The sequence below is a fragment of the Biomphalaria glabrata genome, chromosome 2 (assembly GCF_947242115.1).
Source record: "Biomphalaria glabrata chromosome 2, xgBioGlab47.1, whole genome shotgun sequence".
In the NCBI taxonomy this organism is placed as follows: domain Eukaryota; kingdom Metazoa; phylum Mollusca; class Gastropoda; family Planorbidae; genus Biomphalaria; species Biomphalaria glabrata.
This window is the reverse complement of record NC_074712.1, coordinates 31,512,561-31,530,261: the sequence shown is the minus strand read 5'-3', so window position 1 is coordinate 31,530,261 and position 17,701 is coordinate 31,512,561. Positions and strand designations below refer to the sequence as shown.

The following is a 17,701-nucleotide window of genomic DNA, read 5'->3' as shown; positions in this document are numbered from 1 at the left end:
TGAAGCTTTTAATGATGAATGGATCAAACCAATTCTACAACAAAATGTTCCTTTCTCTCAGCCCACAGAAAGCCTACCAGAATTCAACGAAAGCTTTGCAGAAGACAATGATGTTGAGCTGGGCTCTGAAATTGAAGTCTCTTTTGAGCAACAAGAAATCTTGCCTAAGGAATCTCAATACGAAGAAGAAAGTACTTCTGAAGAAAGAAAAGACGCAGTAGACGAACACACAGAATCAGTTGAAAACATTGAAGAACAAATTGCACCACAATTCTTGAGTGATTTTGAAGATGAACAAGAATCTGTTAGTACTTCTGGTGAAAATATCTTGACACAAGATAACTTGGAAACAGAATTCTCTGAAGAAATTGCTCCAGACACATTTGTTCAGGAAGGTTTCGCTACTGAGTCAGATACAGTTGAGACCCATATTTATGACCATGAAAAGGACAATGTGTTGGTCAGACCTTCCAGTCCTGAAGCTTTTGATGATGAATGGATCAAACCAATTCTACAACAAAATGTTGCCTCCTCTCAGCCAACAGAAAGCCTACCAGAATTCAACGAAAGCTTTGCAGAAGACAATGATGTTGAGCTGGGCTCTGAAATTGAAGTCTCTTTTGAGCAACAAGAAATCTTGCCTAAGGAATCTCAATACGAAGAAGAAAGTACTTCTGAAGAAAGAAAAGACGCAGTAGACGAACACACAGAATCAGTTGAAAACATTGAAGAACAAATTGCACTACAAATCTTGAGTGATTTCGAAGATGAACAAGAATCTGTTAGTACTTCTGGTGAAAACATCTTTACTCAAGATAACTTGGAAACAGAAGTCTCTGAAGAAATTGCTCCAGACACATTTGTTCAGGAAGGTTTCGCTACTGATTCAGATACAGTTGAGACCCATATTTATGACCATGAAAATGACAATGTGTTGGTCAGACCTTCCAGTCCTGAAGCTTTTGATGATGAATGGATCAAACCAATTCTACAACAAAATGTTGCCTCCTCTCAGCCCACAGAAAGCCTACCAGAATTCAACGAAAGCTTTGCAGAAGACAATGATGTTGAGCTGGGCTCTGAAATTGAAGTCTCTTTTGAGCAACAAGAAATCTTGCCTAAGGAATCTCAATACGAAGAAGAAAGTACTTCTGAAGAAAGAAAAGACGCAGTAGACGAACACACAGACACAGTTGAAAACATTGAAGAACAAATTGCACCACAATTCTTGAGTGATTTTGAAGATGAACAAGAATCTGTTAGTACTTCTGGTGAAAACATCTTTACACAAGATAACTTGGAAACAGAATTCTCTGAAGAAATTGCTCCAGACACATTTGTTCAGGAAGGTTTCGCTACTGAGTCAGATACAGTTGAGACCCATATTTATGACCATGAAAATGACAATGTGTTGGTCAGACCTTCCAGTCCTGAAGCTTTTGATGATGAATGGATCAAACCAATTCTACAACAAAATGTTGCCTCCTCTCAGCCCACAGAAAGCCTACCAGAATTCAACGAAAGCTTTGCAGAAGACAATGATGTTGAGCTGGGCTCTGAAATTAAAGTCTCTTTTGAGCAACAAGAAATCTTGCCTAAGGAATCTCAATACGAAGAAGAAAGTACTTCTGAAGAAAGAAAAGACGCAGTAGACGAACACACAGACACAGTTGAAAACATTGAAGAACAAATTGCACCACAAGTCTTGAGTGTTTTTGAAGATGAACAAGAATCTGTTAGTACTTCTGGTGAAAATATCTTGACACAAGATAACTTGGAAACAGAATTCTCTGAAGAAATTGCTCCAGACACATTTGTTCAGGAAGGTTTCGCTACTGAGTCAGATACAGTTGAGACCCATATTTATGACCATGAAAATGACAATGTGTTAGTCAGACCTTCCAGTCCTGAAGCTTTTGATGATGAATGGATCAAACCAATTCTACAACAAAATGTTCCCTTCTCTCAGCCCACAGAAAGCCTACCAGAATTCAACGAAAGCTTTGCAGAAGACAATGATGTTGAGCTGGGCTCTGAAATTGAAGTCTCTTTTGAGCAACAAGAAATCTTGCCTAAGGAATCTCAATACGAAGAAGAAAGTACTTCTGAAGAAAGAAAAGACGCAGTAGACGAACACACAGAATCAGTTGAAAACATTGAAGAACAAATTGCACTACAAGTCTTGAGTGATTTTGAAGATGAACAAGAATCTGTTAGTACTTCTGGTGAAAACATCTTTACACAAGATAACTTGGAAACAGAAGTCTCTGAAGAAATTGCTCCAGACACATTTGTTCAGGAAGGTTTCGCTACTGAGTCAGATACAGTTGAGACCCATATTTATGACCATGAAAATGACAATGTGTTGGTCAGACCTTCCAGTCCTGAAGCTTTTGATGATGAATGGATCAAACCAATTCTACAACAAAATGTTGCCTCCTCTCAGCCCACAGAAAGCCTACCAGAATTCAACGAAAGCTTTGCAGAAGACAATGATGTTGAGCTGGGCTCTGAAATTGAAGTCTCTTTTGAGCAACAAGAAATCTCGCCTAAGGAATCTCAATACGAAGAAGAAAGTACTTCTGAAGAAAGAAAAGACGCAGTAGACGAACACACAGAATCAGTTGAAAACATTGAAGAACAAATTGCACTACAAGTCTTGAGTGATTTCGAAGATGAACAAGAATCTGTTAGTACTTCTGGTGAAAACATCTTTACTCAAGATAACTTGGAAACAGAAGTCTCTGAAGAAATTGCTCCAGACACATTTGTTCAGGAAGGTTTCGCTACTGAGTCAGATACAGTTGAGACCCATATTTATGACCATGAAAATGACAATGTGTTGGTCAGACCTTCCAGTCCTGAAGCTTTTGATGATGAATGGATCAAACCAATTCTACAACAAAATGTTGCCTCCTCTCAGCCCACAGAAAGCCTACCAGAATTCAACGAAAGCTTTGCAGAAGACAATGATGTTGAGCTGGGCTCTGAAATTGAAGTCTCTTTTGAGCAACAAGAAATCTTGCCTAAGGAATCTCAATACGAAGAAGAAAGTACTTCTGAAGAAAGAAAAGACGCAGTAGACGAACACACAGACACAGTTGAAAACATTGAAGAACAAATTGCACCACAAGTCTTGAGTGATTTTGAAGATGAACAAGAATCTGTTAGTACTTCTGGTGAAAATATCTTGACACAAGATAACTTGGAAACAGAAGTCTCTGAAGAAATTGCTCCAGACACATTTGTTCAGGAAGGTTTCGCTACTGAGTCAGATACAGTTGAGACCCATATTTATGACCATGAAAATGACAATGTGTTGGTCAGACCTTCCAGTCCTGAAGCTTTTGATGATGAATGGATCAAACCAATTCTACAACAAAATGTTGCCTCCTCTCAGCCCACAGAAAGCCTACCAGAATTCAACGAAAGCTTTGCAGAAGACAATGATGTTGAGCTGGGCTCTGAAATTGAAGTCTCTTTTGAGCAACAAGAAATCTTGCCTAAGGAATCTCAATACGAAGAAGAAAGTACTTCTGAAGAAAGAAAAGACGCAGTAGACGAACACACAGACACAGTTGAAAACATTGAAGAACAAATTGCACCACAAGTCTTGAGTGATTTTGAAGATGAACAAGAATCTGTTAGTACTTCTGGTGAAAATATCTTGACACAAGATAACTTGGAAACAGAAGTCTCTGAAGAAATTGCTCCAGACACATTTGTTCAGGAAGGTTTCGCTACTGAGTCAGATACAGTTGAGACCCATATTTATGACCATGAAAATGACAATGTGTTAGTCAGCTCTTCCAGTCCTGAAGCTTTTGATGATGAATGGATCAAACCAATTCTACAACAAAATGTTCCCTTCTCTCAGCCCACAGAAAGCCTACCAGAATTCAACGAAAGCTTTGCAGAAGACAATGATGTTGAGCTGGGCTCTGAAATTGAAGTCTCTTTTGAGCAACAAGAAATCTTGCCTAAGGAATCTCAATACGAAGAAGAAAGTACTTCTGAAGAAAGAAAAGACGCAGTAGACGAACACACAGAATCAGTTGAAAACATTGAAGAACAAATTGCACTACAAGTCTTGAGTGATTTTGAAGATGAACAAGAATCTGTTAGTACTTCTGGTGAAAATATCTTGACACAAGATAACTTGGAAACAGAAGTCTCTGAAGAAATTGCTCCAGACACATTTGTTCAGGAAGGTTTCGCTACTGAGTCAGATACAGTTGAGACCCATATTTATGACCATGAAAATGACAATGTGTTGGTCAGACCTTCCAGTCCTGAAGCTTTTGATGATGAATGGATCAAACCAATTCTACAACAAAATGTTGCCTCCTCTCAGCCCACAGAAAGCCTACCAGAATTCAACGAAAGCTTTGCAGAAGACAATGATGTTGAGCTGGGCTCTGAAATTGAAGTCTCTTTTGAGCAACAAGAAATCTTGCCTAAGGAATCTCAATACGAAGAAGAAAGTACTTCTGAAGAAAGAAAAGACGCAGTAGACGAACACACAGACACAGTTGAAAACATTGAAGAACAAATTGCACCACAAGTCTTGAGTGATTTTGAAGATGAACAAGAATCTGTTAGTACTTCTGGTGAAAATATCTTGACACAAGATAACTTGGAAACAGAAGTCTCTGAAGAAATTGCTCCAGACACATTTGTTCAGGAAGGTTTCGCTACTGAGTCAGATACAGTTGAGACCCATATTTATGACCATGAAAATGACAATGTGTTAGTCAGCTCTTCCAGTCCTGAAGCTTTTGATGATGAATGGATCAAACCAATTCTACAACAAAATGTTCCCTTCTCTCAGCCCACAGAAAGCCTACCAGAATTCAACGAAAGCTTTGCAGAAGACAATGATGTTGAGCTGGGCTCTGAAATTGAAGTCTCTTTTGAGCAACAAGAAATCTTGCCTAAGGAATCTCAATACGAAGAAGAAAGTACTTCTGAAGAAAGAAAAGACGCAGTAGACGAACACACAGAATCAGTTGAAAACATTGAAGAACAAATTGCACTACAAGTCTTGAGTGATTTTGAAGATGAACAAGAATCTGTTAGTACTTCTGGTGAAAATATCTTGACACAAGATAACTTGGAAACAGAAGTCTCTGAAGAAATTGCTCCAGACACATTTGTTCAGGAAGGTTTCGCTACTGAGTCAGATACAGTTGAGACCCATATTTATGACCATGAAAATGACAATGTGTTGGTCAGACCTTCCAGTCCTGAAGCTTTTGATGATGAATGGATCAAACCAATTCTACAACAAAATGTTGCCTCCTCTCAGCCCACAGAAAGCCTACCAGATCTCAACGAAAGCTTTGCAGAAGACAATGATGTGAAGCTGGGCTCTGAAATTGAAGTCTCTTTTGAGCAACAAGAAATCTTGCCTAAGGAATCTCAATACGAAGAAGAAAGTACTTCTGAAGAAAGAAAAGACGCAGTAGACGAACACACAGAATCAGTTGAAAACATTGAAGAACAAATTGCACTACAAATCTTGAGTGATTTCGAAGATGAACAAGAATCTGTTAGTACTTCTGGTGAAAACATCTTTACTCAAGATAACTTGGAAACAGAAGTCTCTGAAGAAATTGCTCCAGACACATTTGTTCAGGAAGGTTTCGCTACTGAGTCAGATACAGTTGAGACCCATATTTATGACCATGAAAATGACAATGTGTTGGTCAGACCTTCCAGTCCTGAAGCTTTTGATGATGAATGGATCAAACCAATTCTACAACAAAATGTTGCCTCCTCTCAGCCCACAGAAAGCCTACCAGAATTCAACGAAAGCTTTGCAGAAGACAATGATGTTGAGCTGGGCTCTGAAATTGAAGTCTCTTTTGAGCAACAAGAAATCTTGCCTAAGGAATCTCAATACGAAGAAGAAAGTACTTCTGAAGAAAGAAAAGACGCAGTAGACGAACACACAGACACAGTTGAAAATATTGAAGAACAAATTGCACCACAAGTCTTGAGTGATTTTGAAGATGAACAAGAATCTGTTAGTACTTCTGGTGAAAATATCTTGACACAAGATAACTTGGAAACAGAATTCTCTGAAGAAATTGCTCCAGACACATTTGTTCAGGAAGGTTTCGCTACTGAGTCAGATACAGTTGAGACCCATATTTATGACCATGAAAATGACAATGTGTTGGTCAGACCTTCCAGTCCTGAAGCTTTTGATGATGAATGGATCAAACCAATTCTACAACAAAATGTTGCCTCCTCTCAGCCCACAGAAAGCCTACCAGAATTCAACGAAAGCTTTGCAGAAGACAATGATGTTGAGCTGGGCTCTGAAATTGAAGTCTCTTTTGAGCAACAAGAAATCTTGCCTAAGGAATCTCAATACGAAGAAGAAAGTACTTCTGAAGAAAGAAAAGACGCAGTAGACGAACACACAGAATCAGTTGAAAACATTGAAGAACAAATTGCACTACAAATCTTGAGTGATTTCGAAGATGAAAAAGAATCTGTTAGTACTTCTGGTGAAAAAATCTTTACTCAAGATAACTTGGAAACAGAAGTCTCTGAAGAAATTGCTCCAGACACATTTGTTCAGGAAGGTTTCGCTACTGAGTCAGATACAGTTGAGACCCATATTTATGACCATGAAAATGACAATGTGTTAGTCAGACCTTCCAGTCCTGAAGCTTTTGATGATGAATGGATCAAACCAATTCTACAACAAAATGTTCCCTTCTCTCAGCCCACAGAAAGCCTACCAGAATTCAACGAAAGCTTTGCAGAAGACAATGATGTTGAGCTGGGCTCTGAAATTGAAGTCTCTTTTGAGCAACAAGAAATCTTGCCTAAGGAATCTCAATACGAAGAAGAAAGTACTTCTGAAGAAAGAAAAGACGCAGTAGACGAACACACAGAATCAGTTGAAAACATTGAAGAACAAATTGCACTACAAGTCTTGAGTGATTTTGAAGATGAACAAGAATCTGTTAGTACTTCTGGTGAAAACATCTTTACACAAGATAACTTGGAAACAGAAGTCTCTGAAGAAATTGCTCCAGACACATTTGTTCAGGAAGGTTTCGCTACTGAGTCAGATACAGTTGAGACCCATATTTATGACCATGAAAATGACAATGTGTTGGTCAGACCTTCCAGTCCTGAAGCTTTTGATGATGAATGGATCAAACCAATTCTACAACAAAATGTTGCCTCCTCTCAGCCCACAGAAAGCCTACCAGAATTCAACGAAAGCTTTGCAGAAGACAATGATGTTGAGCTGGGCTCTGAAATTGAAGTCTCTTTTGAGCAACAAGAAATCTTGCCTAAGGAATCTCAATACGAAGAAGAAAGTACTTCTGAAGAAAGAAAAGACGCAGTAGACGAACACACAGAATCAGTTGAAAACATTGAAGAACAAATTGCACTACAAATCTTGAGTGATTTCGAAGATGAACAAGAATCTGTTAGTACTTCTGGTGAAAAAATCTTTACTCAAGATAACTTGGAAACAGAAGTCTCTGAAGAAATTGCTCCAGACACATTTGTTCAGGAAGGTTTCGCTACTGAGTCAGATACAGTTGAGACCCATATTTATGACCATGAAAATGACAATGTGTTGGTCAGACCTTCCAGTCCTGAAGCTTTTGATGATGAATGGATCAAACCAATTCTACAACAAAATGTTGCCTCCTCTCAGCCCACAGAAAGCCTACCAGAATTCAACGAAAGCTTTGCAGAAGACAATGATGTTGAGCTGGGCTCTGAAATTGAAGTCTCTTTTGAGCAACAAGAAATCTTGCCTAAGGAATCTCAATACGAAGAAGAAAGTACTTCTGAAGAAAGAAAAGACGCAGTAGACGAACACACAGACACAGTTGAAAACATTGAAGAACAAATTGCACCACAAGTCTTGAGTGATTTTGAAGATGAACAAGAATCTGTTAGTACTTCTGGTGAAAATATCTTGACACAAGATAACTTGGAAACAGAAGTCTCTGAAGAAATTGCTCCAGACACATTTGTTCAGGAAGGTTTCGCTACTGAGTCAGATACAGTTGAGACCCATATTTATGACCATGAAAATGACAATGTGTTGGTCAGACCTTCCAGTCCTGAAGCTTTTGATGATGAATGGATCAAACCAATTCTACAACAAAATGTTGCCTCCTCTCAGCCCACAGAAAGCCTACCAGAATTCAACGAAAGCTTTGCAGAAGACAATGATGTTGAGCTGGGCTCTGAAATTGAAGTCTCTTTTGAGCAACAAGAAATCTTGCCTAAGGAATCTCAATACGAAGAAGAAAGTACTTCTGAAGAAAGAAAAGACGCAGTAGACGAACACACAGACACAGTTGAAAACATTGAAGAACAAATTGCACCACAAGTCTTGAGTGTTTTTGAAGATGAACAAGAATCTGTTAGTACTTCTGGTGAAAATATCTTGACACAAGATAACTTGGAAACAGAAGTCTCTGAAGAAATTGCTCCAGACACATTTGTTCAGGAAGGTTTCGCTACTGAGTCAGATACAGTTGAGACCCATATTTATGACCATGAAAATGACAATGTGTTAGTCAGCTCTTCCAGTCCTGAAGCTTTTGATGATGAATGGATCAAACCAATTCTACAACAAAATGTTCCCTTCTCTCAGCCCACAGAAAGCCTACCAGAATTCAACGAAAGCTTTGCAGAAGACAATGATGTTGAGCTGGGCTCTGAAATTGAAGTCTCTTTTGAGCAACAAGAAATCTTGCCTAAGGAATCTCAATACGAAGAAGAAAGTACTTCTGAAGAAAGAAAAGACGCAGTAGACGAACACACAGAATCAGTTGAAAACATTGAAGAACAAATTGCACTACAAGTCTTGAGTGATTTTGAAGATGAACAAGAATCTGTTAGTACTTCTGGTGAAAATATCTTGACACAAGATAACTTGGAAACAGAAGTCTCTGAAGAAATTGCTCCAGACACATTTGTTCAGGAAGGTTTCGCTACTGAGTCAGATACAGTTGAGACCCATATTTATGACCATGAAAATGACAATGTGTTAGTCAGACCTTCCAGTCCTGAAGCTTTTGATGATGAATGGATCAAACCAATTCTACAACAAAATGTTCCCTTCTCTCAGCCCACAGAAAGCCTACCAGAATTCAACGAAAGCTTTGCAGAAGACAATGATGTTGAGCTGGGCTCTGAAATTGAAGTCTCTTTTGAGCAACAAGAAATCTTGCCTAAGGAATCTCAATACGAAGAAGAAAGTACTTCTGAAGAAAGAAAAGACGCAGTAGACGAACACACAGAATCAGTTGAAAACATTGAAGAACAAATTGCACTACAAGTCTTGAGTGATTTTGAAGATGAACAAGAATCTGTTAGTACTTCTGGTGAAAACATCTTTACACAAGATAACTTGGAAACAGAAGTCTCTGAAGAAATTGCTCCAGACACATTTGTTCAGGAAGGTTTCGCTACTGAGTCAGATACAGTTGAGACCCATATTTATGACCATGAAAATGACAATGTGTTGGTCAGACCTTCCAGTCCTGAAGCTTTCGATGATGAATGGATCAAACCAATTCTACAACAAAATGTTGCCTCCTCTCAGCCCACAGAAAGCCTACCAGAATTCAACGAAAGCTTTGCAGAAGACAATGATGTTGAGCTGGGCTCTGAAATTGAAGTCTCTTTTGAGCAACAAGAAATCTCGCCTAAGGAATCTCAATACGAAGAAGAAAGTACTTCTGAAGAAAGAAAAGACGCAGTAGACGAACACACAGAATCAGTTGAAAACATTGAAGAACAAATTGCACTACAAGTCTTGAGTGATTTCGAAGATGAACAAGAATCTGTTAGTACTTCTGGTGAAAACATCTTTACTCAAGATAACTTGGAAACAGAAGTCTCTGAAGAAATTGCTCCAGACACATTTGTTCAGGAAGGTTTCGCTACTGAGTCAGATACAGTTGAGACCCATATTTATGACCATGAAAATGACAATGTGTTAGTCAGACCTTCCAGTCCTGAAGCTTTTGATGATGAATGGATCAAACCAATTCTACAACAAAATGTTGCCTCCTCTCAGCCCACAGAAAGCCTACCAGAATTCAACGAAAGCTTTGCAGAAGACAATGATGTTGAGCTGGGCTCTGAAATTGAAGTCTCTTTTGAGCAACAAGAAATCTTGCCTAAGGAATCTCAATACGAAGAAGAAAGTACTTCTGAAGAAAGAAAAGACGCAGTAGACGAACACACAGACACAGTTGAAAACATTGAAGAACAAATTGCACCACAAGTCTTGAGTGATTTTGAAGATGAACAAGAATCTGTTAGTACTTCTGGTGAAAATATCTTGACACAAGATAACTTGGAAACAGAAGTCTCTGAAGAAATTGCTCCAGACACATTTGTTCAGGAAGGTTTCGCTACTGAGTCAGATACAGTTGAGACCCATATTTATGACCATGAAAATGACAATGTGTTGGTCAGACCTTCCAGTCCTGAAGCTTTTGATGATGAATGGATCAAACCAATTCTACAACAAAATGTTCCCTTCTCTCAGCCCACAGAAAGCCTACCTGAATTCAACGAAAGCTTTGCAGAAGACAATGATGTTGAGCTGAGCTCTGAAATTGAAGTCTCTTTTGAGCAACAAGAAATCTTGCCTAAGGAATCTCAATACGAAGAAGAAAGTACTTCTGAAGAAAGAAAAGACGCAGTAGACGAACACACAGAATCAGTTGAAAACATTGAAGAACAAATTGCACCACAAGTCTTGAGTGATTTCGAAGATGAACAAGAATCTGTTAGTACTTCTGGTGAAAACATCTTTACTCAAGATAACTTGGAAACAGAAGTCTCTGAAGAAATTGCTCCAGACACATTTGTTCAGGAAGGTTTCGCTACTGAGTCAGATACAGTTGAGACCCATATTTATGACCATGAAAATGACAATGTGTTGGTCAGACCTTCCAGTCCTGAAGCTTTTGATGATGAATGGATCAAACCAATTCTACAACAAAATGTTCCCTTCTCTCAGCCCACAGAAAGCCTACCAGAATTCAACGAAAGCTTTGCAGAAGACAATGATGTTGAGCTGGGCTCTGAAATTGAAGTCTCTTTTGAGCAACAAGAAATCTTGCCTAAGGAATCTCAATACGAAGAAGAAAGTACTTCTGAAGAAAGAAAAGACGCAGTAGACGAACACACAGAATCAGTTGAAAACATTGAAGAACAAATTGCACTACAAGTCTTGAGTGATTTCGAAGATGAACAAGAATCTGTTAGTACTTCTGGTGAAAATATCTTGACACAAGATAACTTGGAAACAGAAGTCTCTGAAGAAATTGCTCCAGACATATTTGAAAGAAAAGAGGAACACAAAATGAACAAAGAAACTTTAGATGAAGAAACCGATGATCAGAATCATTTTACCTCGGAAGTGTATACAAATTTTTTGGCAGAGACTATAAAAGAAGAAATAGTGGAACAAAATATTACACATGTTGCAAAACACTTAGATGTTTCATTTAAAAATGGGGAAGTTTTTGATGACATAAGTTATGAATGTCTTCCCCACTCTGAAATTGTCAATAAAGAAGAAATTTTAACAGAAAGCAGCGTAACTCTCTTTCCAGGTTATCAAGATGACACTTCTCAAGTTGAGGTCGACCATAACATGCCGAAATATTGTAACAAAGAAACAGATATTGATGACGTCATCGTCAATAAAGCTGAAGGTTTTGAAGATACAAAGGTAGCGGCTTTACTTCTTGAGCGCCCACTTCTTGCAACATCTCATATTCAGGCTTCTGAAGATTTTGAAACAAGTAAAGATAGCATAGTAGAAGACATTGCCGACAAAGAAAAAATGGAAAACTATATTGATAATACAGCTGGAAGCGATTACGATGATAGGAACAGCGAAGAAGAAAGTGATCATTCTGACGATTTGCAACTTTCCTCTCAGAGTCTCGGTAGTTCTCCTAAACCTCAGTTAGAAACGGTGATCCTAGTTAGCCCGAGTAGCCAGCATGTTGAGAAAGAAGAGTTTGTCGATGGTGAAACTTCGTCACCCGAGTCTGTTGATGAATCAGAGACTGAAGATGTTCAAAGCGATAGTGCCACAGAAGATGAAGCTCACCGACAACTTTATCAGGCAGACGAAAGTGAAGATGATGATATCGAGGGTCATACAAAACTTGCTATCGACAACAATTTTAAACTGGAATGTGAACACCTTGAAAAGGCTTCAGTTCTAGTCGATCAAACTGAAGCTGAAGAGCATATAGAAAAGCAGGACTTGCTCACTGCTAGAGATATAAACAAGGATGAGAATGTGAAAGAAGATTCAGAAGAGTTGGAAGAGAATGAGAACGAGAAAAAAGATGATACTGATGAAGATGACGAAGATGAAGAAGATGATGATGATGATAACGATGGCGAAGATCAAGATGATGACGACGATATAGATGATGAAGATGATGATAATAATGATGAGGAGAGCAAAGACTATGACAACAAAGAAAACGATAAAGACCAATTAGATGATAAGAGGCAAAGTGATGACGACCACAAAGATACAAATGACAATGAGACATATTTACACAAACAAGAATCATCACGAGACGATAAAAATCATAATGAGGACTTAAAAGACAATGCTGATAATGTTTTTGAAAAGAAAGAAATGATCTCCTCTGGAGAACTAAATGACAATGAAGGAGATGAGTTCGAAGAGTTTGAAACTTCCAAAGATTCCGAACGAAGTGGTGACTATGAATACGATGATGATGCAGAAGAAGAGAATTTCAAAGAAAGACTAGATAAGCTGCGCACACAAGAAACAGCAACGTCTATTAATAACGACATTGAGCTAGCACTAGAAGAAAGAGCTCCCGACAATTTGAATGATACTGCTATCGGGGATAGTGGACAGGAACTAGCTGAAAAAGAGCCTGAAAACAAGAGCGAAGTTAGCAGTGATGTTGAAGATGTAAGTGATGAAGAGACTGTCGAGACTGATGAAGAAGAGGCAGTGATTGAAAAGCAAAGTGACAACAGTATGCGATTGCCATGCCCCCCATCACTGACACCACTACAAATAAATGACATCTTCTTACTAAGTGAATCTATGTTCTTGGGAGAAATTCCATCCGATCTCCATTCAGAGAAAGAGGCTTCCTCGGCTCAAGATATTGTGCAACGGAAATCAGGAGAAGTTATAATTCATAAGGTAGAACCAATACATGCTGCATCTACTGAACCAGCTACATCACCAACTGATGACACAGTGTCTAGAATCCAAGATGAAAAATCCAGGCTAGCCCATCCTGAAGATATATTCTTACCACATTGGATGAAATCGTCAGTCAAACCAAAAGGCGTTGAACAAACGAGCAGAAAAAATGTATCAAATGAAAGTACCCCAAAAACATCAAGTCCTGAAGAACAATGTAAAGAGACTGAGGGTCCTATACAAACTGAAGACACAGAAATAAATGCTAAGCAAAATGAAGATACTTTACCTGAATCCAAGAAAGAACCAACACCGGATAGGCATGACTTAGACGGTGACACACGCAAATGTCTTGAATGGCTATCTACACTGTCTGATTGTGCAGAGATGGAAGTGATTTCGACTGTTGATTCTACCGATGTTATAACCAGACCACTCAGCCCAGAGGCTCAAGAAGACGAGCTCATTAAGCCAATACTTCAACAAAATGATACACAGCCTGAATTCGGGATCGTTTCTCAAAAGAGTCTTGAAAAGTTTAATAAATCTTTTGCTTCAGATGACGAAATAGATTTTGCCAGTAAGAATCACCAGGATGCTTTATCTGAACCAAGTCATTCTCCATTAAAACCAAAAATACAGTTTAGCTTTAGTGAAAGTGCTAGATCCGAGAAATGTGAAGAAAAACCCAGTGACAGTCTTCATGATATGCTTGAAGTATTTGGTATTACTGATCAGGACATGAGCCGTCTAACAAAACGTAACTCTACATCCTCCGTGGACTCACACGAATCAGCAGACCCCGATGTTGTCAAAATGTTAGAAGCTTTTGGTATGGTAGAACACCCAACGTGTGCAGACGAAATTGAAACAGAACTTTTAACCACAACAGATATGAACCTCGTGAATCGACCAGAAAGTCCATCTTCCACCAGAACGGATGAAAATGAAGGGAATCGTCAGGAAGAAAGTGAACACGGTAGCGCTTGTCATGTGACTAGTGTTAGCCTCCAGACATTTGAAGACAGCTTTCACCCCGTCCATGAGATTGACATTGGGGAGCATGGAGTCAACGAAGTCAGGAGGTGTAATAGCCCAGAGGCAGAGTACATGACTGTGCCAACACCGAACGAGCCTGGCACTGCAGCTGCAAAAAGCGACTCTATAGACATCAGCTCCCGTTTCGATTTCACAATCAAGGAGACGATGTTAACAGACATAGAGTCAGGATGCAGTGCCGGCACAAACTTTCAGAGGGATGATTCCAAAGCACAATTACAAGATGACCAAAACATTCAAGACGAAATCAGTTTGGACTTTTCTGAAGAAGAAAGCAAAAAAGTAACCAATGATGCAATCAATGAAGGTAGGGAGGAAACTGACGAAGAAGATTTGCTAAGCGTAAATGACGATAGCGAAGAAGATGACAACGAGGGTGTGGACGATGACAAGCCAAATGAAGGAGATGATGAAGAGAGTGCGGACGAAAAAGAAGAAAGTTGGGAGCAAGGGTTAGACTTCCAAGACAATGTCGATTTTGACGGGAGTAAACAACAGATTGCTCATGACGAGAAAAAATATCAATTAAATGAATTAGAAGATGAGCAAGAACAACATTCTTATAAAGTTGAAGAACTGTCTTATGAAGAGGAAACAGAATCCGATGAAGGCTTACAACAATCTGATGATGAGGGCCAACAATCTGATAAGGAAGGTCATCAATCTGATGAGGAGGGTCAACAATCTGGTGAGGAGGGTCAACAATCTGATGAGGAGGGTCAACAATCTGATGAGGAGGGTCAACAATCTAGTGAGGAGGGTCAACAATCTGATGAGGAGGGTCAACAATCTGGTGAGGAGGATCAACAATCTGATGAGGAGGTACAAGAATATGTAGAAGTTATAAAACAATCTGATAAAGATGTACAACAATTTGATGAAGGTCCCAAACAGTTGGAAGAAGATGATATACAACAATCTAAAGACATTGAAAATCAATCTAATGAAGTTGTACAGCATTTTGACAACTCTGTACAACGTGAAGACGCCAAGCAACAATTGGAACAAGGGGTGAACTCCCTCAGTGAAGCATTAGGAAAATGTAACCTGGAAAACGAAAACACAGAAACCAATAATCTATTTGATAATGTTTTCTTAACTGAGATTGCTGTCGAAAAGACGTGTACAAAAAGTGAGGAAGAACAAAGTGGTGATGAACAAAGTGAGGATGAACCAAGTGAAAATGAGCCAAGTGAAGATGAAAGAAAAGAGGATTGTTTAATAGAAGACCGCCAACAGACTGAGTACCTTAGCAGTCAGAACAAAGACAAAGGTCTGGAAGGAAACGAACAAATTGAATACCTCAGTTATAAAGCTGAAGAAACCGAGCTAAAGGGATATGATCAAGAGAACCAAGAACTGAGTAAAAATGATCACTGTTTAGAGGACAACGACCAATACATAGAGATGATTAGTACGCTTGAAGAAAATGATGAAAAGAAAGAAGAAACTGATGATGATAAGAGTGAACACAATAACTCTGACCATGGAAACAACGAACTTTCGGAACAAAGAGAAATGTTATACCTCATGCAAAACATAAAAGAATATTCTGATATTTTGCAGCGGACGTGTCGGGAAGAAAGCTCTTCAGACAGTGAGGAATATGAACATGAAAACATTGAGACTTTTGAGTATGAAGATTCTGAAGAAAACGCGCCGACCAGTTTAGAACCTGAGCTACAAGTGCTCCAACACCCAAGTCTGCTTCACAATGAAACAGAAAGACAGAAGGCAAACGAGAAACATTTCCTAACAGAAACTCAGCATCAACTTCCAGGGGAGGAAAACAGTGAACCCAAGGAGATCGGAAAGGATGCAGTTCAGACAAGCAAGAAGCGGGTCAGTTTTCTGCACTCAGCAGAAGAGGATGAACTAGCTCATCGCCGCAAACTGGTTACTCTGAAGAACCAGGATTCTGAAATATTTTACACTGTGGATAACTCGGCTTTTGAGGACATGTACTATGACGCCAAAGATGCATCCTTTACTGAAACTCAATCTGAACAAGTCGAACAGCCGGATAACTTCAACTACACAAGAGAAGATCAAGTGAGTGAATACTTGAACGTTGAACGTATTGAAGACAATATCCAGAGTGCAAAAGAAACCCAATCTTCGATGAAGAGCATTGATCTATCAGATGGAACAGATGGCAGTGTACTCTACACAAATGAAAGCTTTATGAACAACATCAACAAGACAGAGAGTAACGATGATTCAGGAAATACACATGAGAAAGATTCTGTAATGGAAACGAACCTTATTGAAACTTCCACGGATGAAATGTACCAAACTATTGAAGAACTGAACCAAATGACAGAAAAGTTAGTATCTATGTGTGGTACAAGAGAAAGCATATCCACATCATCACCTGATGTACTTGTAGAACATGAAAGCAAAGAAACCAACTGGACAGAAACTTTGACGGACAAATTACGTACTCAAGACGATATGGACAATCTTAAATATAATGCGGACTTAAGTGTCCAAGAGGATTTAATCCTAACTACTGTTGACCACGAGGACTTAAACGAATTAATGACAGTCACTAAACCGCCAGTTAACCTTCAAGACCAAGACAAAGAATTCCAAGACAAAGACTTAAAAGACAAAGAGTTCCAAGACAAAGACTTTAAAGACAAAGAGTTTCAAGACAAAGACTTTCAAGACAAAGACTTTCAAGACAAAGACTTTCAAGACAAAGACACTGCACATGTTACTGATACAACCGAAAGCATTGGAAGACTGCACGACCATGTTGATGACGACAATGACTTAACAGAAAATAACTCTGACAGGACTTCTCAACTTGACGAGATAAACGAGCTGACTGACCGACTTGAAACTTTAACTGTCAATGGTGCTGAAACAAATCAATCAACTTCAACAAATAGCCAAGTTTACACTGAACTTTCCTTGACAAAGTATGCAACTGATAGCCAAGTTTACACTGATCCTTCCTTGACAAAGTATGCCATCTCAAAAGACACAGTGGACATTAGAGATGTGTCCTGCATCGAAAGTGAATCTTCAAAGACAACTGAGACAACCCAAGAGGCACAAACCACAACAAGCTCTTTAGTGGAGCAAGAAAGTTTCAGAGGTAATAACATTTTTAAACATGTTCATAACGACAAAACTATTTATTAATTGTTATGGACTTTATAAGGTCTATTAATTGTTATGGACTTTATAAGGTCTATTAATTGTTATGGACTTTATAAGGTCTATTAATTGTTATGGACTTTATAAGGTCTATTAATTGTTATGGACTTTATAAGGTCTATTAATTGTTATGGACTTTATAAGGTCTATTAGTTGTTATGGACTTTATAAGGTCTATTAATTGTTACGGACTTTATAAGGTCTATTAATTGTTATGGACTTTATAAGGTCTATTAATTGTTA

General features: G+C 38.7%; 1 protein-coding gene across 1 annotated transcript in view; it reads left to right on the top strand.

Annotated features, from left to right (window-relative positions):
- Positions 1-17,701, top strand: part of LOC106057934 (uncharacterized) — a 67,306-nt gene that overhangs the window by 33,417 nt on the left and 16,188 nt on the right. The window contains exon 6 of the mRNA XM_056021161.1: positions 62-17,396. Coding sequence (XP_055877136.1) covers positions 62-17,396 — 17,335 coding nt within the window. The remainder of the gene's footprint in view (positions 1-61; positions 17,397-17,701) is intronic.